The following is a 23,805-nucleotide window of genomic DNA, read 5'->3' on the forward strand; positions in this document are numbered from 1 at the left end:
TGAAGATGCAGGAGGCGAAAGCAGAGCCTTCTAATGTATTGCTAATAACGTGTGCTTCTCTCCTCCTGCCCTCTCGTTTCCTTCTTTTTCTCTCTCCTCTTCTAGTCTGATTTGCTCTCCGATGTCGTTTCACCTTCATTCCATTTTGCCCTTCGACTCCTGCAAAACTTGGGAGATCAGTTTTCCTCTACATGAAGAGCCATGGAACTCTGAGACTCGAACACTTAAAAAAAAATTTTTTTTTGTTTTTGGAGTATAATTGCTTTACAATGTTGTGTTAGTTTCTGCTGTACAACAGCGTGAATCAGTCATAGGTATACACGTATCCCCTGCCTCTTGAGCCTCCCTCCCACCCCACCATCCCACCCCTCTAGGTCATCACAGAGCACCGAAGTGAGCTCCCTGTGCTATACAGCAGGTTCCCACTAGCTATCTGTTTTACACCTGAAAGGGCGTATATATCAGTCCCAACCTCCCAGTTCTGTCTTTGAATAGATCTTCACCTCTGCATTTCTCAGACAAGTCTGCTTGACAAGGGACTGCAGTGTCTGCTAGGGGACCGCAAAGAGAAGGCTGCTTCGACTTTTGGACTTTCCATAAGCCACCTCTGCAGCGTCCCGGCCAATCTCAAAACCCAAACTCAGGCCTTCCTTCCCACAGCTGGAATCAGTGTTGCTTTTCTGGTGGAAAATGGAACGCCCGAGTCAGCCTCGGATGTAACCATTTTCCAGGGCTTCAAGGAAATGGCACGTATCCTGATTTGTCTCTCACCCTTCTGAATTGGATTTTCTCAGGGGTTTCTGTTGGGCTGGTGTGTGTTGGTTGTTTTTCTTCGAAACAGGAGTTGGGGAGAGGGGGAGAGAAAAACAGCTAGGAGGGCAACAGGCAGCTATGAATGCATTTACCACATAAATGGTGGGTCAAGCAGAAGTGTTACGGGTACCTGGTTTTCTAAAGCTGTAATCCAGGCCAAAGTGAATATGGTTTCTTAGGGAGTAGACTAGGAGGGCTCCGAAAGGAGTGACTGGGGGGGACCCTCTGTGAACACAGGGGGCTTCCTACGTGGTGCTGGTGGTGAAAAATCCTTCTGCCAATGCAGCTGATGCAACAGAGGCAGGTTCGATCCCTGGGTTGGGAAGATCCCCTGGAGGAGGAAATGGCAACCCTCTCCAGTATTCTTGTGTGGAAAATCCCATGGACAGAGGAGCCTGGTGGGCTACAGTCCATGGGACTGCAGAGAGTCAGACACAGCTAAGAGACTAAATAGCAGCAGCAGCTGTAGGAATAGCCTTCTCTCTCAGCCAGGGCGCAGGGAATAGACCTTCCACGGCTGGAGCCCACCCTCTGGAGGAAACCCTAGGGTGCATCACTTGCCTTAGGGTTCAAGTGATGGATTCAGCCTGACCCCTGTTTTACATTGAGTCCTTGTCAGGTCACTTGCCTTTCTGCAGTTCCATTTCTTCATCTGGAAAATGGGAGGGTTGGACAGGAGCTGTGCTACTCAATACTGGCTGCAGAACAGAATTGCTGGGGACCCTTTAACCACCCTGCATCTAGGAATATGCCTAGTTAATTTGCTCTCAGGTAAGGGAGGCCTGGCATTGGTGGCTTATAAACCTCCCCAGATGATGCTTCTGGGGAGCCAGGCTGAGAAGCTCTGCCCAGCTCAGGGTCAGAGTGTGCATGTGAATTACATGGATCTTGTTCAATTTCAGACTCTACTTCCGCAAGTTCCTGGGGAGCCAGAGGTTCTGTCCTTCCAGCAGGCTTCTGGAAAGGCTGGTCCTCAGACTGTGCTCTGAGCAGCAAAGGCAGGGATGGTCTTCAAGATCTTTGCAGCTCTGATATTCTACACTTCCTTAATTATTTTCTTGGCAGGGAGAGGGCAGGAAGTGAGTGAAAGAGACATTATTTTAATGTTGTAGTGGGAGTAAGTTCCCGTTCATCACTGGAGTGAAATGATGTCTATGGGAAAATGTGACAGTATTTGGCGGGTAGGGTTCAGTTTGTATCTGATTTCAATATTGAACTCGGTTTAATTAGGGAGAAAAAGGAAAACAGATACATCTGTATGTGCATGCGTGTTGGGATGTGTGTGTGTGTGTGTGTGTGTGTGATATAGAGAGAGAAATAGAACTTGCATACGTGCATGTGTGTGTTCAGTCGTGTCTGACTCTTTGCAACCCCATGGACTGTAGCCCGCCAGGCTTCTCTGTCCATGGGATCTTCCAAGTCAAGAATGCTGGAGCGGGTTGCCATTTCCTTCTCCAGGGGATCTTCCTGACCCAGGGATTGAACCGCATCTCCTGTGTTTCCTGCATTGGAAGGTGGATTCTATCCCACTGAGCCATCTGGGAAGCCTGAGAAATACAGAGACAATGAAAGGGGGCAATGAGTGAATGTATGAGTGTTCCTAGGGTGAATGTTCTGAATAAATGAATTTTAAGAGGGGATCAAAGGGCATGTGTAGCTTCTCCAGGCCCAGTTGTGGTGAGGAGACTAGAGAAGAGGGGCAGGTTTTATTCAGCTGGGATGGAAGGTGGAGCTCTCGCTCCTAGAGCAGTTCAGAGGGCAGGAGACTCCATCTCCTCAGCACTGTCTCATCCCTGTGCTAAGCAGCTCTTTGCTTAATTTATTCCTGAAATTCTAAGGACAGCTTCGGGCTTATCAGAACTTCCCATCATTTGAACCTAGGAGTAGACGTGAGATTGTGCCTTTCTTGGTCAGAAAATTTCAGCTGGCTGCTTTCAAAAGGCTCTCTCCTTGTATCTCCCCAGCCCTTCAGCCTGACCATGAGCCACGGACACTGTCTTGAAATGTGAAGACTTAGTCCAACTTATGCACAATTAAATATATATTTTAAAGTGAAGGTCAGCCTTAGAGATGTTGCCTGCATTTTTGCCTTCTGCTTTTCCTCATCTTGATAGAAGTACGGATTCCTATACATGAATGAATTCCCCCCGGTTTAAAATTATATTTAATTCAGATTAAACACTTCAGACTTTGTGATAGTGGTTCTGCCCACATAATTATGAGGATCTGTTTTGCTTTAGCACAGGTATCATGCAGAGCAGTATTTCTTGCTAGAATTCACAATTCAGGATTTTGTCACTGTCCTATTTTCAGAGATTCCTCCAACTTGTGGTTAAAGGGAGAAGAATGTTTTTGTGATAAAGATATTTTCCAGTCTTTAAAAAGGCAATTTCTCTTTCTCCGTGGCATCATTTTCATCCCCTCCCCTCCATAAGAAGGATTCCTCATAGCCTCACTTTACACATCTGTCTAATGGGAGTACCAGTTCTACCCTGCGTCTTGTGCGGATCAGCTGAAGTAAAAGTCCTGAAAGCAAGGCTAAGGCATCAAGTATTAGTCACATCTTTTCCTCCCCCTTCCTTTCCTCCAATTCTTATTTCTTTCTCTGCCTCAAATGCATTAGCTCCTGGCCTCCTTGGCACTTTGATCAGTCGTTAGGTCATTCAAGAAACATTCTCCAAGCACTTATGAGACCGGCCTTGTGCCAGGCACCCAGAATGGAGCTGAAAGACCACCTCTGTCCTCAAGGAGGACATAGAAGGAGGTGACCAGGATATTAAATACAGGATAGCAGATTGGATTATAAAGAAGGGGCACCTAAACTCAGCCTGGCTGAGGATGGAAGGAGGTGGGAGTAGAGGGCCCGGGTGTTTGAGGAAGGCTTACAGAGAAGAATGATAAGTGAGAGTTAGCCAGACAGAACGAACAGGGAAGTGAAAGAACACGTGATTTCCGAAAACTGAAAATAGTTTCGATGGTTCTTGTGGGGACCAAGCAATCAATAATAAGATTCCCTGAAGGTTAGGATTGAGTTTAGGGGCTTCCCCAGTGGCTCAGTGGTAAAGAATCTGCTGGCCAATGCAGGAGACTGGGGTTCCATCCCTGGGTCACGAAGATGCCCTGGAGAAGGAAATGGCAACCCACTCCAGTATTCTTGCCTGGGAAATCCTATGGACAGAGGAACCTGGCAGGCCACAGTTTATGGGGTCACAGAGAGCCAGACATGACTGAGGGAGCATGCATGCACACAGGGCTGAGTTTGTCTTTCACATGGTATGAGTGATTTTCTGACCCCTTGTGGAAGAATGAGTATTTTGAATTATTCTTTTTGTAAGAATAAAGAATCTGCTCGTTCCCAAGGATGTGCCCCACTGCCAGGAGTTAGCCATCCACTTGTAGCTCGAAGAGCAGGACTGATGGACCTTGGTAGGGAGTGAGGCCTTGACCATGGTTCCACTAGTCCAGTGCTCTGTCCGACTGAGAAAACTCATGCAGGCTCCTCGTAGTATTGGCCCTGACCTTCGAATTGGGAATTTGCAGACGTAATCCTTTATAGCAAGACCTTTCAAACTGCAGGTTGCAAGCCATATTTCATGTTATGTAGGTTAGAAAATCAATAGGTTGCAACCAGCATTTTAAACAATGAAGTAGAAGAGAATAGAATATCAGAATGCTGCTGCTGCTGCTGCTAAGTCGCTTCAGTCATGTCCAACTCTGTGCGACCCCATAGACGGCAGCCCACCAGGCTCCCCCGTCCCTGGGATGCTCCAGGCAAGAACACTGGAGTGGGTTGCCATTTCCTTCTCCAATGCAGGAAAGTGAAAGTGAAGTCGCTCAGTCGTGTCCGACTCTTAGTGACCCCATGGACTGCAGCCTCCCAGGCTCCTCTGTCCATGGGATTTTCCAGGCAAGAGTATTGGAGTGGGGTGCCATTGCCTTCTCCAGAATATCAGAATACAGCCCACAAATAAGGACTAGTATTCTTTACTGAAACCTGTGCTAATACTTGATGCAAAATGCCTTTATTATTGGCTGTACCAGATCTTAGGGGGCCCAGGATTGAACCTGGGAGAGGTTGGGAGAGGTTGGGAGAGGTTGGGAGAGGTTGCTGTCATTGGGAGAGTAGAGTTTTAGCCATTGGACCACCAGGGAAGTCCCCAGAATGCCTTGTTTTACTGAGGCTCATGGAAAAGAAAATTTGAAGTACACTAGACTGTATACTGCTAGGTCAAGGAGGCTAAGATATTTCCTCTTGTTTTCTAACTTCAGTTGATTCATCATGGCTGGCTGGGGGACTGGATTGAAAACAGTTCAGAGGTGGTGCCTAGACTCAGCGAGAAAGTGCATCATGGATTAGCAGTGCTTAACGTGGCCTTACAGCAGCAGCCAGGGACCACAGGGCCTGTGCATTTGCCCTCCTTGTTAAAGGCTCTATACAGGTTAAAAGTAGTTGCTAGGGCCTTCCCTGGTGGTCCATCATTTAAGGGGCTTCCCAGGTGGCACAGTGGTAAAGAACCCACCTGCCAATGCAGGAGCCACAGGAGATGAAGGTTCCATATTTGGGGTTGGGACGATCCCCTGGAGGAGGAAATGGCTACCCACTCCAGTATTCTTGCCTGAAGAATCCGATGAACAGAGAAGTCTGGTGGGCTACAGTCCATAGGGTCAAAAAGAGTTGGACAAGACCGAAGCAACTTAGCATGCACACATGGTGCACACACACACATATGTAGTTACATGTACATGTACACATACATTACACAGATAGCTACACATACTTCATTGTAGTTTTCATTAATAAGAAACCTCATTATAACAAAGAATTTAAATGGCTATTATTCGCTAATGAGATAGCTTAAAACATTTCAGCCTGTTAAATAGTTTGGAAAGATACTTTTAGGGCTCATCTAGTTGATTTCCATTTAGAAAGGGAAAGATTACAAAGACTGACTTGATTAACCCATGTGCTCTGAGACAGACATTTGTATTAATAACTTGAAAATTTCATGTATTAGGAAGCTACTGCCCAGACTGGCAGAGAAGGCAATGGCACCCCACTCTAGTACTCTTGCCTGGAATATCCCATGGATGGAGGAGCCTGGTGGGCTGCAGTCCATGGGGTCGCTGGGAGTCGGACACGACTGAGCGACTTCACTTTCACTTTTCACTTTCATGCATTGGAGAAGGAAATGGCAACCCACTCCAGTGTTCTTGCCTGGAGAATCCCAGGGACAGGGGAGCCTGGTGGGTTGCCATCCATGGGGTCGCACAGTCGGACACGACTAAAGTGATTTAGCAGCAGCAGCGGCCCAGTTTGGTGTTCACAGGGGCTGGGTTTTCTCAGTCATTTGAGACCAAAAGGCTTAGTGAAACATAAAATGTTTCAAGTCGTACCAACAATGGCCCATATAACAAAGAACCAAGTTATCTGGTCCTCCTGACTCTGCTCTCCAGCACTTGTTCAGTGGCTCGTTCATTTATTCCACAAATATTTATGGTGGACCCAGTGTTCACTTGATGCTGTGCTCACAGAGCTCTTTGCTAAGCACTTGAGATACAGCAGAAACCAAAAGCAGGCTTGGCCCAAGTTCTCGTGAAGTCTGAAGGTAGTGAGAGAGACAAGCAGAGATAGAGGAGAATGCAGGTGTGCGATGTGAGGAAGGAACACAGGTCTCTGAGCGTAGAGCAGAGGTTCCCACTTAGACTGTTTTTCTCCAGTCCAGGGCCTCTGGGGAAGGCACATTCTTTGGGATTTGCTGCAGAATTTGAGAGGAACTTTGTACACAGAGCCCTCAGCAAACAATTTCCAGTTGACCCTTAAACATGAACTTAACACATGTGATCTTCAATATATGCAAATCAATCAATGTGGTACACTATATTAACAAATTGAAGAATGAAAACCACACGATCATCTCCATAGATGCAGAAAAAGCTTTTGACAAAATTCAACATCCATTTGTGATTAAAAAAACTCTCCAGAAAGTCGGCATGGAGGGAGCCTACTTCAACATAATAAAGGCCATATACAACAAACCCGTGTGTGTGTGTGTGTGTGTGTGTGTGCACACGCATGCTAAGTCACTTCAGTCGTGTCCAACTCTTTGCAACCCCATGGACTGTAGCCTGCCAGGCTCCTGTGTCCATGGGATTCTCCAGGCACGAATACTAGTGTGGGTTGCCATGCCCTCTTCCAGGGGATCTTTTCAACTCAGGGATCAAACCAGCGTCTCTTACGTCTCCTGCATAGGCAGGCGGGTTCTTTACCACTCGTGCCACCGGGGAGCCCACAACAAAGCCACAGCAAACATTATTTTCAATGGAGAAAAACTGATTTTCTCTAAAATCAAGAATAAGATAAGGGTGTCCATTCTCACCACTATTATTCAGCGTAGCCTTGGAAGTCCTTGCCATGGCAATCAGAGAAGAAAAAGAAATAACACTGCATGTGAAATAGGCTTCCAAACCCTCCCCTCCTGGTCAACCCTCAGACCTTTTAATCAGAGCTTTCTCTTCTTCCTCTCAATACCCTCTCTTAAAGCAGACATAATTACCTGCCTTTTGATCCCACAACTCTTTTTTTGCTACCAGCAGCTCTCTGGTTGCAGGCAGAAATACAGCTGTATTCTCTGAGACTCAAAAGGCTCTTCACAACTTCCCTGAATCTTTAAGAACATTTTTCTGGAAGCAGTTTTATTAGCCTTGAAGCGTCCTCTCATCCATTGTCCCTATCACCCTCTTTTATCAAAATTTTATAATGTGGGATTTAAGTATTTTTGAATGTTTTTAAAAATTTTTTATTGGAGTATAGTTGATTTACAATCTTATGTTAGTTTCTAGTGTAGAGCAAAGTGATTCAGCCACACATATACATCGCAGTCTTACTCTTTTCAAAGTGTGCTTATTTCTAACTTCAGATTTCTTTTTATCACCTCTTGCGTGTGTGGACCAATAATTCATTTTTTAATCAATATTTTTTATTGAAGTATAGTTGATTTACAATATTGTATTAATTTCTGCTGTACAACAGTGTGATGCAGTTATATTTATATACATTCTTTCTTAAAGTATTCTTTTAAAGTATTATTATGGTTTATCATAGATATTGAACATGGTTCTCTGTGCTATATGGTAGGACCTTGTGGTTTATCTACTCTATATATAAAAGCTTACATCTGCTAACCCCAACTTCCCATTCCATCCCTCCCCCAACTCCTCCCGCTTGGTAGGAGTTACCACCAGTCTGTTCTCTGTTGGCCCAGTAATTCTTAAGCAGACACATCGGATGTGATATTTCCCCACGTGTTGCTCGCGCAGACTGTTACGTGCCTCTTCCCTGTCTCTAGTCTGTGCGCTCACCTGCCTTTACACACTGAGAATGGGGAGGTGGGTCTCCGAGTCACCAGTGCAGGAGACCCTTGGCTGTGCAGTGCCCTGGCCCCTGCCGATGGCCATCTCACACCAGCTCTGGCTCTTAGCCACCTTGTTGAAAATAGTCATGAAAGCAGATATTTTTGTGGACTATGTGCCGTCCACTGAGCTGAGTAGTTTATCACTATGTATTCCTCACCATGATTATATGAGGCAAATCTTTTATTCTCACTTACAAATGAGAAAACCAAGGCTTAGAAGAATTAAGTAACCTGCCTCAATTACACAGCTGAAAAGTGTAGAAATGGTATTTGAACCCAGGAAATCTGTTCCATAGTCCTTACTCCTAGCTACTAATTTATATTGCCCTCACAAATAAATATAAAATATCGTTAGGAGTGTAAAGCCTATAGTCATTTCAGATAAATAACTCCAAAATCAGCATGAGGCTAAAACTGACCATTTTAAACAGGACATAAGGCGATTTTTTTTTAATGTATTTTTGACTGCCCTGGGTCTTCGTTGCTGCACAGGCTTTTCTCTAGTCGTGGTGAGCAGGGGCTACTCATGGTGGTGGCTTCTCTTGTTTTGAAGCATGGGCTCTAGAGAATGTGGGCTTCGGTAATTTTCCTGAGTCATGTAGAATCTTCCCAGACCAGGGATCAAACCCACGTCCCCTGTATTGGCAGAAACTTTCTTAACCCTTGGAGCACCAAAGAAGTCCAAGGCAGTGTTTTGAACGACTCCTCGGGCAGTGATTCTTCATGTCTCAGTCTCACAGGTCTCCTTGAAATGTGAGTCCGTGGTGTAGTTGGATGAATTGGAGTGAAACTGTATGGTGTTGGCACTTAGGGCTCTTCCTTTCTAGAATTGTGGTGTGGCTTCTGCAAGATGGATGTGTTTTTGTAATCTGGAGACACTCAGCAGTTTCCAAGGATGATACATTTCCCATTTGACCCAGTTTGTATCGTTCTTTATTTTTTCTGTTTATGTACACACTTTGTTTCCTTAAATAAGACCCTAAGCTTCTTGACAACAATGTCCTTGAATGACTCACACGTTGTGGTGAATGGTGCTTATTGACGGTGGTTCTAACAGCAGCAGCTACTGCCGTCTCCTCCCACTGGCCTTTCCCACTGAAGGGTGTTGTTCTCTGAGTCCGTGACTGGCTGCCTGCTAACGCAACCCAGTTCTGCAGCATCTGATGATAAACCGAGCGCGCTGAATCCTCTGTTTCTTCCCATTTTGTGTTCTTCTTCCCTAACCTCTGTAAATTCACTTGCACTGTTTCTTGGGTCTCAAGAGTTGTTTGGAATCTGCTACAGTAGGGTCCAGGGCTTCCCTGGTGGCTCAGTGGTAAAGAATCCGCCTGCCAGTGCAGAAGAGTCAGGTTCAGTCTCTGGTCTGGGAATATCCCTTGGAGAAGGAAATGGCAACCCACTCCCGTATTCTTGCCTGGGAAATTCCATGGACAAGGGGCCTGGCAGGCTATAAATCCATGGATTGCAAAAGAGTTGGACACGACTTAGTGACTAAACAGCAATAACACAGTAGGGTCCAGACTATATATTATATCCCAGCATCTGTGGACTCAGTAACAGATTTTAAAATTGCACTTAGTTGGAATGATAAAGATGCTTTGCAAGCTTTTTGCCTCTGTAGCTCAGAGATTGTGGCAGTTGTGGTCATCCTCAGCCATGCAGGTGTTAAAAGTAAATGTCACTCCCAATGAATTGTTCCAATTTAAATTTAAAATCCTGGCATCTTTAGCCTGGCAATTAGAAGCACACACAGCTGAATTTGATGTCCTCTTCTAGGTGTGTCTGTGTGTGTGGAAATAACCGTTCACTCCTGTGTCTCTCCCTCCTCCGACTCCCTCCGCTGTGGCCTGTGCTTACTGAGTTAAATTCACTCTTAGACCTGAGCCTGGTAAATTCCCCCTTCTGGAGAAAGGTTTATTTAGGTCTTCTGCCCATTTTTTGATTGAGTTGTTTGTTTTGATGATATCAAGCCTCATGAACTGTTTGTATTACTGAATTTTGGAGACTAATCCCTTGTCAGTCACATCACTTGCAAATATTTTCTCCCAATCTGGGAGAAAATTGTCTTTTTGTTTTGCTGTGCAAAAGCTTTTTGAGTTTAATTAGGTAAATTCTCCCTTCTGGTTTCTGGACAGTGCATGGGCCCGCCTCACCTTTTTTCCCTTCTCCTAGTTTGGCTCTGTCTAAATTCTGGTTCCTATTTAAGTCTTTGAAAATTAAATCCATCTCCTTGAGGTTAGAACAGGGCTCAGGAAACGGATTAAATTCTTCCCAACCCTAAATCCTCGGCTCTTCTGTGGGGTTACCTCTTCATGCAGCAAAATGAGCCAAAGCCTCCACTCAAATCCCCAAGTAATTCTTCCTGCCTTCTGCAGTTTATTGAATTCATCCTTCTTGAGACTGATTCGGCTGTGGTCTCAAACATCAGCTCTGCCTTTCTGTCTTCCCAGCTCCATAGGCCTGAGCTAAAACCTTTCAGGAGTGCTGGTTTCATTATTTTACCCTCCTTCTCCATGCTTTTGCCCTCACTGATGTCTGGTTTTCTCCTAATGCCAGGAGCAGGAGTGCAGTGCCATGGAAAATGCACTTTAAAAACAATTTTTTTTTTTTTTGGCTATGCCGGGTCTTTGTTGAACTCGGACACTTGCATTGGGAGCACAGAGTCCCAACCACTGGACCACCAGGGAAGTCCCAGACCCTTATCTTCTAAGTATCACTTTCCTTACTTTTCATTGTAATTAAGGTCATCTGTCTGTAAGAGGCTCTGTGAAAATCATGAAGTGCTTAGCACTATGCCTGGTGCATGGTAAGTATTCAGTCTATGTGTATGGTCAATGTTATAATTATGTTAACTTCTGTTTGGATATTATCAAATCTCTCCCATTTACTTGATCATTTCTTTGGAGAAGATGTTTTAGTTTAGCAAACATGATTTAGTCTCTTGCCTTTACCGTATCAGTTCAGTTCAGTCGCTCAGTCGAGTCTGACTCTTTGTGATCCCATGAATTGCAGCACGCCAGGCCTCCCTGTCCATCACCAACTCCCAGAGTTCACTCAAACTCACGTCCATCGAGTCGGTGATGCCATCCAGCCATCTCATCCTCTGTCATCCCTTTCTCCTCCTGCCCGCAATCCCTCCCAGCATCAGAGTCTTTTCCAATGAGTCAACTCTTCGCATGAGGTGGCCAAAGTACTGGAGTTTCAGCTTTAGCATCCATTCCTTCCAAAGAACACGCAGGACTGATGTCCTTTAGAATGGACTGGTTGGATCTCCTTGCAGTCACCTTCTATTTGTCCAGATTTTCAGGGAACGTGTAACATGTTTGAAAGAAGGACTTGTTGTATGGGATGGAATAGTCAATTGATAATAGCTGATCCTATTCAAAATTGAGGTAAGAACCTGCCTGATCTGAACAGAGGAATTTTATAAGTTCAAGTTTAAACTTGATGAACCATTCTAGCACATCAAAATATGTCATCATGGTCTCAGAAGAAAGCCAAAAAGAAAGAAAAAAGGCAAAATGTACATCAGAGAATGAGAATTCTCTCCAGGAAAGAGAGATTTACAGCAACTCATTTAAACAATATCTTTTTTTTTTTTTTAATTACTTGCTTTGGAGTGTTGTGTTAGTTTCTACTGTACAGCAAAGTGAATCAGCTACTCATATACACATATCCCTTCTTTTTTGCATTCCTTTCCCATTTGGGAAAGAAGTCACCACAGTGCATTAAGTAGTGTTCCTGGTGCTATACAGCGTGTTCCCATTAGTTATCTATTTTACACATACCATCAATAATGTATATGTGTCAATTCTACTTTCATCTTCCTTCACTGAAAAGCATTCCTCAACTTCTGAGGGCTCAAGCCGGGTCACCTGGGATGTCCTTTTGGGTAATTTCCTCCGCTTTCCTGTTTTCCTGCAGCCTGGTCCTGCTTCCATAACTCTCTAATTCAAATACAATGGAAACCACCCTTCAGATACAAGGGAAACTGCTGTCCCTCTCAGCATGTCTGACTCCAGTTGTCATAGGAACTCAACTCCTGTGTCTCTGGTGTGGGCAATAGTTCCACAAAGCAATTTTTCCTAACAATGGAAGCTTATACAGTCCTTTTTGGGAGCCAGGCATAGTTCTCTGCCCTTTAGAGGCATTAAGGCATGTAATTTTCACAGCCAGCTTGGGGGTAAGTCCTATTACATTCCCATTTTTGCAAACAAAGAAACTGAGGTATAGATTCAATAACTTACTCAGGGTTGTACACCTGGTATTTGGGCAAGCCAGCGTGTGATCCTCTGGAGCCTGCCTTGAGTGTCTGTGCTTTTCACCACCCCTCTTTACTGCCCCTTATCTCTTTTAATTACATGCAGTGCACTTTGATACTTTCTACTGTATATATATATTTTTTTTACATATTTGAATTGTTTTTATTTTATTATACTTTACAATGTTGTGTTAGTTTCTGCTGTACAGCAAAGTGATTCACTTATGTGTATACATACCTCCCCTCGTTTTTGGATTTCCTTCCCCTTTAAGTCACCACGAGCATTGAGCAGAGTTCCCTGAGTGATACAATGTGTTCTCATTAGTTATCTATTTTATACACAGCATCAGTAGTGTATGTATGTCAATCCCAATCCCCTAATTCATCTCACCGCCCCCTTTCCCCACTTGTTGACCATATGTTTGTTCTCTATGTCTGTCTCTATTTTTGCTTTGCAAATAAGGCCATCTATACCATTTTTCTGAATTCCACATATATGTGTTAATATGTAATATTATTATTTAATGGTGTCTCAGTGTGACTTGAGAAATGATCTCACAGCTCTAATGGTACTGGCACGAAGTTTGCAAACCATTGGCCAGACCCTCTGTATTGGGAAAGGACCTGCCAGGCTGCCTTAGTCCAGTGCCTGAAACATTCCAATCGTGTCGTGTTCGGAAGCCACACTCACCCAGCAATGCGGGGCTTAGAATTTGGTCTCCCATAGAGGTCTGCCTGCAGGGAAAGAACTAATGTTATATGGACTTCAAGTATCCCTGTGAATTAATAGATTGTCCCTCTGGTTCAGGCTCTGAGGCTGGAAGATGTGACTCTGTCCCCAGGAAATGGATTTTTTGAGAAATGGAGTCATCAGATCAGACTTCAGTGCCCAGGAGGCTGAAGGCCGCACCCTGGACCTTGTCAGAATCTTTAAGATCCACCCTGAGATGTCTTTCGTAGGACAGCCTGCAAGATTTCTTCCTGGGGTGGTGATTCCCAGCGTTGAGGAGGGGCTGCAGGAGCATGATTTATGTTTCCACAGCGCTGAGCATCGTTTGTTCCACAGTCAGAAACAGAGCTCTGCGCCCTTGTTCCTCGTCTAATATATATCCTCATTGACTCACATAGCTTTCCACAGAAAAGAAATGGATGCTCCTTTCCCACCTGAGCTTTATTATGCAGCATGAATAAATGTAACACATAACCTGCAAATAATTGATTGAAATGCGATCCCCTTTTTCCTCTCACGCCAGCAATCTCTCTCTCGGAAGATGGTCTCTGGTGAGGCCAGGTCTGCATGCATTATGCATCTCTATGATTATGCATTAAATTCTGGAGAACTAGCAAGTGATACCTAAATTCTTCAAGCATGTTTGGTTATGCTAAATAATTGATGGCATCTTTTATTTATAAAAATTTACCTGCTGGAATTTCAGAACCAGAGGTTCTGCCAACCCATCTTCTCTATTAGATTTCAGCTTCCCGGCATGAAGTCCAAAACCTCACCCACAGATCTCAATCTTTGAAAGCTCCTAGGCGGGTCGCCAAGATGAAGTCCTGCATTTCCAGACAAGTGAGACAGACAGACCTGAAGCCAACACCTGTTCTGACCTCTTTCCACGGTCATGGGGACAAAGCTTACCAAGACCTTCAGCACCTGGGGAACTTAACTTCCAAGTTTATAGCCTCAGTAGCTCGAAGATCCTAAATGGTGAACAGCGAGGGGCTTTCTGGATTTGGACAAATGTAATCATGTAGTGAGATAAGTTATAAGCCCACCTAGTTTGTCTGATGCTGGGAGGGATTGGGGGCAGGAGGAGAAGGGGACAACAGAGGATGAGATGGCTGGATGGCATCACCGACTCGATGGACGTGAGTTTGAGTGAACTCCAGGAGTTGGTGATGGACAGGGAGGCCTGGCATGCTGTGATTCATGGGGTTGCAAAGAGTCGGACACAACTGAGCGACAACTGAACTGAGTTTGTCTGAAGGGAAGGATCACGTGAGCAAAGAGAAATATGAGTAACTGTCTTGGGAAAAGGAGAATTGAACAAAGAGGATGTTTTTTGTCTTGAAAAGTACGTTCTGCAGGGGTAGGGTTGGGAGGAATTGGGAGTTTGGGATCGACATATATGTACTACTGATACTATGCAGAAAATAGGTAACTAATGATAACTTACTGTATAACACAGAGAACTCTACTCAGTGATCCGTGGTGACCTAAATGGGAAGGAAATCCAAAAAGGAGGGATATATGAATACATATAAATGGCTACCCATTCCAGTATTCTTGCCTGGAGAATTCCATGGACAGAGGAGCCTGGCAGGCTATAGCCCATGGGGTGGCAGAATCAGACACGACTGACTGACTAACACTTTCACTTTCAAAGAAGTTGATGCAAAAAAAAAAAAAAGTATATTCTGGAGAAATGGTGAATAGAATAAATGTAACCAGCACGCCCAACAGACACAATTAGTGGTGTCATCAAAATATTGCTTTTTCTGCTTGTCGCCCTTTACATTTTATTGAATAGAGGAAGGTGGATGTAAACACTCATCAGGCCTGTGACTTTTCAACTCGTTCTTAGGAAACAGTCCTCGTGCCATTCTACGTTGCACTGTCTCAATTCAGAAATGAGGATGTCCAGGCCAAGGTGAGAATCAAACCTTCAAACTTGAGTGTATGTTGACCCTCTTTTGCTTTCTATTCTGGAGCCTGCTGGGAACCTGCTCTGGGAGCGATGGTGGATAGGTGACAGTCATCTGTGGTCTCTACCTCATGCCTTTCCCGTCCCTGTAGTTTTCAGTTTGCCAGCTAGTTTTTGAGTCCCTGAGGATCGGGTGGGCAGGTTAGGAACAGAGGACTCAGCAAGGTCAGTTTCCCACTCTCTGAACCAGGCCAGTGTTTGATGGACTCTTTCCCTTGTTGGGCCTTGTGCGGGATCTTTAGAAACCCACATTATCGGCCATCTCTCTCCTACAGTCCTCTGGGCATTGTTGTTGTTCAGTCGGTAAGTCACGTCCGACTCTTTGCGACCCCATGGACTGCAGCACGCCTGGCTTCCCTGTCCCTATCTCCCAAAATTTGCTCAAATTCATGTCCATTGAGTCGGTGATGCCACCCAACCATCTCATCCTCTGCTGCCTCCTTCTCCTCCTGCCCTCAGTCTTTCCCAGCATCAGGGTCTTTTTGAATGAGTCAACTCTTCACATCAGGTGAGCGAAGTATTGGAACTTCAGCTTCAGCGTCAGTCCTTCCAATGAATATGCAGAGTTGAGTTCCTTAAGGATTGACTGGTTGGATCTCCTTGCTGTCCAAGGGACTGTCAAGAGTCTTCTTCAGCACCACAGTTTGAAAGGATCAATTCTTCAGCACTCAGTCTTCTTTATGGTCCAACTCGCACATCTGTACATGATTACTGGAAAAACCATAGCTTTGACTACGTGAACCTTTGTTGGCAAAGTGATGTCTCTGCTTTTTAATACGCCATCTACAAAAGTCATAGCTTTTCTTTCAAGGAGCAAGCGTCTTTTAATTTCATGGTTGCAGTCACTGTTCGAAGTGATTTTGGAGCCCCCGCAAATAAAGTCTGTCACTGTTTCAACTTTTTCCCCATCTATTTGCCACGAAGTGATGGGACCAGATGCCATGATCTTCGTTTTTTGAATGTTGAATTTTAAGCCAGCTTTTTCACTCTCCTCTTTCACCCTCATCAAGAAGCTCTTTAATTCCTCTTTGCTTTCTGCCATAAGGTGGTTATGAGGCAGATGTTTGTTGATGTATATCTGAGGTTGTTGATGTTTCTGGGCATAAGAAGGTGCATCTATATTCCAGGAAATCTCTTTTGTTTTCTTTCTAAGATCCTATCAGTTCACTGCACATCCCCACTTTCTTGCTGCTGAGATATTTCTGCCTCTGTAGGTGGTCCTATGAGACAGGAGCCAAGCTGATCCCACCCCAGCTTTCTCTTCAGAGTGATCACATTTGGTTCACAAGACACACGTCAGCCAGGAAACCCCGAAAGAGCATACCAGCCCCCCACACACCTCTACCTTATGGCCACAGCCCTCTCTTAGTACAGAAAGCATGAATCTAGGCCCACCGTGTGTGCTGTTTGCCAGCTCTACAGTAAGTTCCCCACACACAAACCTTCAAGTTACAAACTTTCAAAGATGTGAACGTGCATCTGATTCCAGCAAGGAACCAAAACCTGTGCCATCGACGTCAGACGTGAGTGACACTGCAGCTTGCCCTCCATCTCCTATTGCTGACGATCCTTCAGCTCTACCATCTCCCACCCCCTCTCCTCCACTCAGCAACTCTCCTTGTCTGTTCACTCGATGCCAGCCGCTGTATGCCAGCTGTTGTACTGGACTACTGTACTTTTCAAGGCACTGTACTGTAAGATTCAAAATATTTTATTTTTTGTGTTTGTTTTTTATGTATTATTTCTGTGAAAAGTATTATAAACCTATTACAGTACAGTGTTACATGGCCTACTGTCTCACTTGGTACCTAGGCTAACTTCGGATTTATGAACAAATTGGATTTATGAATGAGCTCTCGGCGTGGAACTTGCATATGAAGCAGACTTACTGAATTTCAAATTTCTCCAAGGGGTCCATGTAAGCCCACTTCACTGGGATTGAGATGAAGGAGTCACGGCTCTCTGCCCTCTTTCCTTGGGAGTATTCAGCTCACAGCTCATTCACATTTCTTTCTAACTCTTTGCTATTCTTCATCTGAATGGGGCGTTCGGGAATGGTGGAGCCAGGTCTTGATAATGTCCTTTGTGAATTCTGTATAAGGGGTTTGTTTCCCATTCACATGCGTATCTGATATCTATCATATTGGCGTCTCGGGCAAAAGAAATGCAGAAAGAATCCCATTCTGATATCTTATTCCATAAACCATAGAGAAACAATAGAAGTGTACATTTCAGTTATTTCTTGCTGCCAAAACACCCCGAAACTGAGCAGCTTTAAATAAGAGCAATGCGTCCTTTCTCCTGCTTCTGGGGTGGCTGGCCTGCTTCTCTGTTGGTCTCACCTGGGCTGGATGGGTAGTCATCACTCACACTCACACAGCGGGCGCTGGGCGCTGAGTGCTGGCTGGATGCCTTGGATCTCTTTCTCAGGGCCTCTCATTCTTTGTTAGGCTAAACCAGCTTCCTTTCATGAGTGATCCAGGCAATGTTTCAGGGAACCAAAGCAGAAACTATACAGTCTCCTAGGCTCTGGAAGTCACAAAGCATCATTCTGTAAGCCAAAGCAAAATTACAAGGCTAGTCTAGATTCAAGAGGTGGGAAAAAGACTCTACCTTTAGCATTTCCAGTTTGGGGCTCTCCCTAGTTCACTGTAGAAAACCCGCCTCTGCCAGCTCTGGTTCTAAACATTTTCCTGAGCAGATGTGGAGTTAGGGGAGGAAGAAAAATGAATTTACATTGGTTTTAGTGAGCTTACCTTTGGAAGAATAGAAAGGAAGAGAAAAGATCCAGGAGATGGGAGAAGAAGCAGAGTCACTGTGGCTGACTTTGGGCAAGCATTCATGGCGGGAATGGACCACAGGTGGGGAACTGGGAGAAAAGGCTAAACTTCCAATCATGAAGATGAGAGCAGGTCAACATCTCTGTGAATTGGGCAAATGAGACCTTCGGACCTGAGAAATCCCATGGACAGAGGAGCCTGGCGGACTATAGTCCATGGGGTCGCAAAGAGTCGGACTTAGAGACAAACAACACCACCTAAGACCTTCTGGAGCCTATTATGAAATGGACTTCAGCACAGATTGAGTTCTCCTTGGGGCCTGGCCTGAGTGGACACCATAGGATGCTATCTTGATACCAGCTTTGTGGTGCCCAAACCCTGTTCCTTCCACCTGTCCCCCTTGGATGCAACCTCGCCTCCACTCCACGCTTTCTCTCCTCTGATCTTGTGCTCACAGGAGGAGGAGGTGAACATCAACAAAGAGGGGTGCAGGGTGCTGATGTATACCTGCCTTGGAGAGAATATTTCTTTCTTTTTTTTTTTAAACGTTTTGTAACTTGTGGCTTTTTGTTATCAACAAGGCTGAGCACAAGACTTTCCAGCTGCCCCACCTCCACCATCTGCTCTTGCAGCTGTGCAGTCATGTCCGACCCTTTGCAACCCCATGCACTGTAGCCAGGCTCCCCTGTCCATGGGATTTTTCAGGCAAGAATACTGGAGTGGGTTGCCATTCCTTTCCCCAGGGAATCTTCCCGGCCCAGGAATCGAACCCACGTCTCCTGCATTGCAGGTGGATTCTTTACCGCTGAGCCACTGGGGAGGCCCTCCACCGACTGACTCCCGCCTAAATGATTCTGTAATCTGTCCCCTTTGAAACCTTTGCCCATCTGATTTCCAAGCACGTTTGTTTCATCGGAACACAGGACAGTTTAGAGAGGTGAGGAAGAGAGGGGGGGATGAGCTGAGGGCGAGTCTGAACCACTTTCCCCATTGCTGCCCTTTCCCACGGTCCTCCCAGCTCCCCCAGCTCCAAGGCAGGACCAGCAGGCTGAGCGTGTGACCACGGCCTCACTGCCCAGAGGCTACCGGTAGGGGGTGCTGTGTCCACACCTCCGGGCACCACCAGCGCGATGACACTCCCAGGCTTCATAAATCGTTAGACATTTAATGCTAGCGGGGATGTTTCCTTTTGGCCATGAGGAACCTGTGGTCCAGAGAGGTGAGTTTGTGGTGGGAGTAGGGCTGAAATACAAGCCTCTTGCCTTCCGTGCTGGGGTTCCCACCCTCCATCTTCCTCCTTCACACATTCTCACCCCCAACCCCTCACGTGATGTCAGGGATCTTGGCAGTGTTGAGAGGAAGATGGCTTGTGTGTGGAACTATTAGAAAAGAACAGAAGATGGCAAGGTGCTTCCCGTGGTTGGCCTGGGAAATCAGTCTGGGGCTTTTGCATTTGACCTCATAGGAACAGTCATTTGGAAAGTAGGAGGGATCACGTTAAAGTGCTTTTTCTTTTTTCTTTTTGGTAGTCAAACCTAACAGACGTGTGGGAAAAGTTCCAATTGATTACAAATCGTCAAAAAGTGACAATACCTTGAGAGGAGATACGTTACAATGTCTATTCCCAGTTGTTATTACTAATACTTAGTGGGTGATATTGGCTAAGTTTGTAAATTTCACTTTGCCTCATCTGTAAAATGGGTAAAATAATGTTGGTGAAGATTCAGTGAGATAGGCATATAAATGCTCATCTCAGCTCATGGCTCATTCTAGGCACTCACTAATTATTGTTGTGCCAGTAGCACAACTATTATTGCACACAATTATTGCGGCAGCAATAATAATAACAAGAGCATCTTTTTGTCATCTGTAACTTGGACCTTCAGTGTGGCTAATTCAGTGGAGAAATGCTCCTGCCGCTCACCAGTTGGGTAGACAGGTCTCCAGTAGCTGGAGTAGCTTCTCTGTCATCTCCTTGGGGCATCTCCGCAGACCAAAGTGGCTGGGAGTTGGCAAGGGTGAGGGAGGGGCTGTCGAGGGGTGGAAGTGATGAGTGGGTGGCTTTATAGTGACGTTTGTAAGTCAGAAAGAATTGAGTGAGAAACGTGCTCGGGTGCAGTCTTCCCCGACTGGAGATCCTTCATATAAGCAAGGGGAAAAAAGTCAAGAAATGACTTTTTAAAAAAGAAGTGACTTTTTTAAAAAGAGAGAAATCTTTTGGCCTTTTTTATCAAGTAATTTGATAAATGTTTAGCGTTGCTTATACAGACAGAGGAGCCTGGTGGGCTACCGTCCGTGGGGTCATAAGAGTCAGACACAACCTAGTGACTAAACCATACAGCTCTTAGGTTTTGTTGTTCTTGTTTTACCATCTTTAGTGATGCCCACAAAAGGGAGATGCATTTCTAGATAGTGGGTATTCTTTGAGCTAATTAAATTGACCTTGTGTCCATTCTATAATGTGTTTCAAATACTTAAAAAATTTAACAATTGAGATATAATTAGCATAGAACATTGTATTAGTTTTAGGTATACAACATAATGATTTGATGTATGTGTTCTGAGTGCCCAATTGCTCAGTCGTGTCTGACTGTTTGCAGCCCCATGGACTGTAGCCCTGCCAGGCTCCTCTGTCCATGGAATTTTCCAGGCAAGAATACTGGAGGAGGTTGCCATTTCCTCCTCCAGGGACTCTTCCTCACCCAGGGATGGAACCCGAATCTCTTGAGTCTCCGGCATTGGCAGGCAGATTTTTTACCACTGTGTCAATGAATTGATATACATAGAGCTAAAGGATCACGAAGGAGGTCTAGTTAACACCCATCACCCCACATACTTACAGTTTTGTTTTCTTGTGATGAGAACTTCCACTCTCTTAGCAACTTTCAAAGATACGTAAGATGGTATTATTAACCGTTTACTATCCCAACTCTCAAATACGTTCTGTTTTTGTTTCTTTCATTTCATCTTGTCCACAACCTTGTTTTCCTGTCCAGCCCTCCTCCTACCAGAGATGACATCTTGACTGTGGTTCCTTCTTCTCTTTTCAGAGTCTGACCCAGTAGGTGTAGAATGCGTGGAGACCCCAGTATGTAAATGCTGCTGCTTCTGCTGCTAAGTCGCTTCAGTCGTGTCTGACTCTGTGCGACCCCATAGATGGCAGCCCACCAGGTTCCCCCATCCCTGGGATTCTCCAGGCAAGAACACTGGAGTGGGGTGCCATTTCCTTCTCTACCTTGGCGGAAAGGCACAGTCATTAGTCAGGGATGGCCAGAAAGGCAAGCATGAAAATAGCACCCTTGATTTCTTTTTTCCAGTAGCACATGATACAACATTGAATAATTGCTGGCTATATTTGACAAATCGGGAATACAGTTCATTAGGGAGCTAGGGGACTCAAAAAGCATGCTGCCTTCAGGAAAATTTATGAGGGGATTACTGTGTGCAGCCACCAGTAAATAGAGCACTGGGAATCTGAGCTGAATTGATGATCTTCCGCCTGAGTGGGACCTGTGTCCACCAAGCAAAACTTTCTTGAGTCAAAGTGACTTAGGGGAGAAATTGTGATTAAAAAAAAGAAAGGATGAAAAAAAAAGAAAGGAACATTCAGAATCTCTAGGGAATGGAACCACATCTGTGAGAGCAATATTATTTCTACTACTTTCATGGTCAAGAAAATCAGAATGCATGATTCACACAAGAAAACAAATCCTTGCAAAATGATGCAGCCTCCCTAGTAATCGTGGGAACTTAAAACACAAAATTATACAATGCCAGCAAAGCTGGTAAAAGTACATTATAATTACAAAATCAAAATCTGGCGAGGCTTTGGAGAAAGCTGCATTCTCATACTGACATCAATTAGTACAATATTTCTGGAAAGCAACATGGCAAAGTGTACTGAGCCATGGACGATCACATCCTTTGGCCTGGTAAACATGTGTTTGGAATCATATCCTGGAGAAATGACTCAAAAGAAGAAAAAATAAGGGGAAAAAACAGAAAGAAAAAGCAATACCTAAAAATTTAAAATAAAAACAAACTGTTGTATAAAAATGAAATTTAATATTACTATTAAGGATAGTAAGTTTGTCTATCATGAAAGCAAATAGAAAAGTTGATATAAAATAATGCTAAGTGAAAAATGTGCTGTGTGCTTTGTCGCTCAGTTGTGTCCGACTCTTTGCGACTCCATGAACTGTACCCCGCTTTGTACTCCATGGACAGGCTCCTATCTCCATGTGATTCTTCAGGCAAGAACACTGGAGTGAGTTGCCATTTTCTTCTTCAGGGGATCCTCCTGACCCAGGGATGGATCACTGGATCTCTTGCCTTGCAGGCAAATTCTTTACCATCTGAGCCATTAGGGAAGCCCACGTGAAAAACAGCTTGAGCTCAAATTTTTTGAATATTGACTGCTGCTGCTGCTGCTAAGTCGTGTCAATCGTGTCCGACTCTGTGCGACCCCATAGATGGCAGCCCAACAGGCTCCTCTGTCCCTGGGATTCTCCAGGCAAGAATACTGGAGTGGGTTGCCATTTCCTTCTCCAATGCATGAAAGTGAAAAGTGAAAGTGAAGTAGCTGAGTCATAGATATGTAAAAAAAATTCCCCAACAACAATAAAGCTAAGAAGAGATAATTCGGTTTTGTTACATCGCAGGGTGAGAAGTGAATTTGAGTCTCTCTTGCTTTGGTGTTTGTGTTTCGTCTGTCATTACAAAATTGGTTAGAAACACGGTTTTATAGGCTGCACTGTATATTGTAATTTATCAAGGACAGAAAAGAGGTAAATCCTTCCATCTCCGTCTTGTGGTTTTTGACAGCTGCACAGATTGTAAACACAAGCTGGAATCACACCAAAACGGCATCGCTTGTTGTCGCTCAGTCGCGTCCAACTCTTTGCGACCCCGTGGACTATAGCACCCAGGCTCCTTTGTCCTCCACTGGTACCTGGAATTTGCTCAAATTCATGTTCATTGAGTTAGTGATGATATCCAACCATATCATCCTCTGCCGCCCCCTTCTCCTTTTGCCTCCAATCTTCCCAGCATCATGGTCTTTTCCAGTGGCATTCCCTGCTGATTGTACAGACAGGGGACATGTGATTACCAAGACCCTGGAGTGGTTGCAGGAGAAAATCAGGTCGGGTTAACTATCCAGTTGGCTCATCTAATGCCAGAGCTTTACCTCCTTGGATCTCATGCTTGGATTGTTTGGGAGTTGCTGGAGGCAGAGCATCAACTCCTTTCTCTCCTTGTAAGAATCTCCCCCTAAATTAAGCTAATCTCACATTTCCCAGTCACAGGTCTCTTTTTCCTTCTGGTCTGATCCTTCTTGTTCCTCAAGCTTGGCATCCTCTTATTTTTCCTTGCATCCACCTCTGACAGCAACAGTAATCCTAGTAAAATATAGTCACACATTTCGTCAAAGTCGCAAGATGCTCTGAAGGTTGAGACAGAGACGTCATTTTATTCAGTAGAGGCCGTTTTTCTTTTCATCCTCACTTATGTGTAAGCAGGCCTTACATTTCATCGGTTTGTCTCACAGTTGCCTCTTTGCAGCAGCAGAGATGCCTGAATCTCTGTGCTTGGACACAGGATTCTGCTTGCATCAGGCAGTTCTACAGAGACAGAGGCTGGCGGGCCTGTTCAACGCCATCTGCTTTCACAGGAAGATTAAACACACGCGTGAGACCCAGGGTGGACCCACCTCACATGTGCACAAGATGCTTCACTAGCCTGTGCTTTGCAGGCAGATGAGAGAACCAGCAGGGCCCTCCATGAGTTCTTAGCAGAGAAATTGCTGGAGGGTTTCCAACAATTCCTCTGTT

The 23,805-nt window shown here is 44.9% G+C and overlaps 1 protein-coding gene and 1 long non-coding RNA gene across 3 annotated transcripts in view; one reads left to right on the plus strand and one right to left on the minus strand.

Annotated features, from left to right (window-relative positions):
- SCD5 (stearoyl-CoA desaturase 5) overlaps positions 1-23,805 on the plus strand; it is a 175,896-nt gene that overhangs the window by 49,013 nt on the left and 103,078 nt on the right. The window contains exon 1 of one of the 2 annotated variants that reach the window (XM_086405121.1): positions 18,964-19,193. The exons of the other annotated variant lie outside the window; for it this stretch is intronic. Within the exon in view, the coding sequence (XP_086261247.1) occupies positions 19,142-19,193 (52 nt within the window). The 5' untranslated portion in view covers positions 18,964-19,141. Of the gene's footprint in view, positions 1-18,963; positions 19,194-23,805 lie in introns of those variants that run through there. 2 annotated transcript variants of the gene reach the window in all.
- The window catches only part of LOC147370377 (uncharacterized), a 50,884-nt gene that overhangs the window by 1,890 nt on the left and 25,189 nt on the right, over positions 1-23,805 (minus strand). The window lies entirely within an intron of this gene.

The sequence above is a fragment of the Bos grunniens genome, chromosome 6 (genome assembly GCF_055505025.1).
Source record: "Bos grunniens cultivar Pamir isolate PY7600 chromosome 6, Bosgru_T2T1.0, whole genome shotgun sequence".
Classification (NCBI taxonomy): Eukaryota; Metazoa; Chordata; class Mammalia; order Artiodactyla; family Bovidae; genus Bos; species Bos grunniens.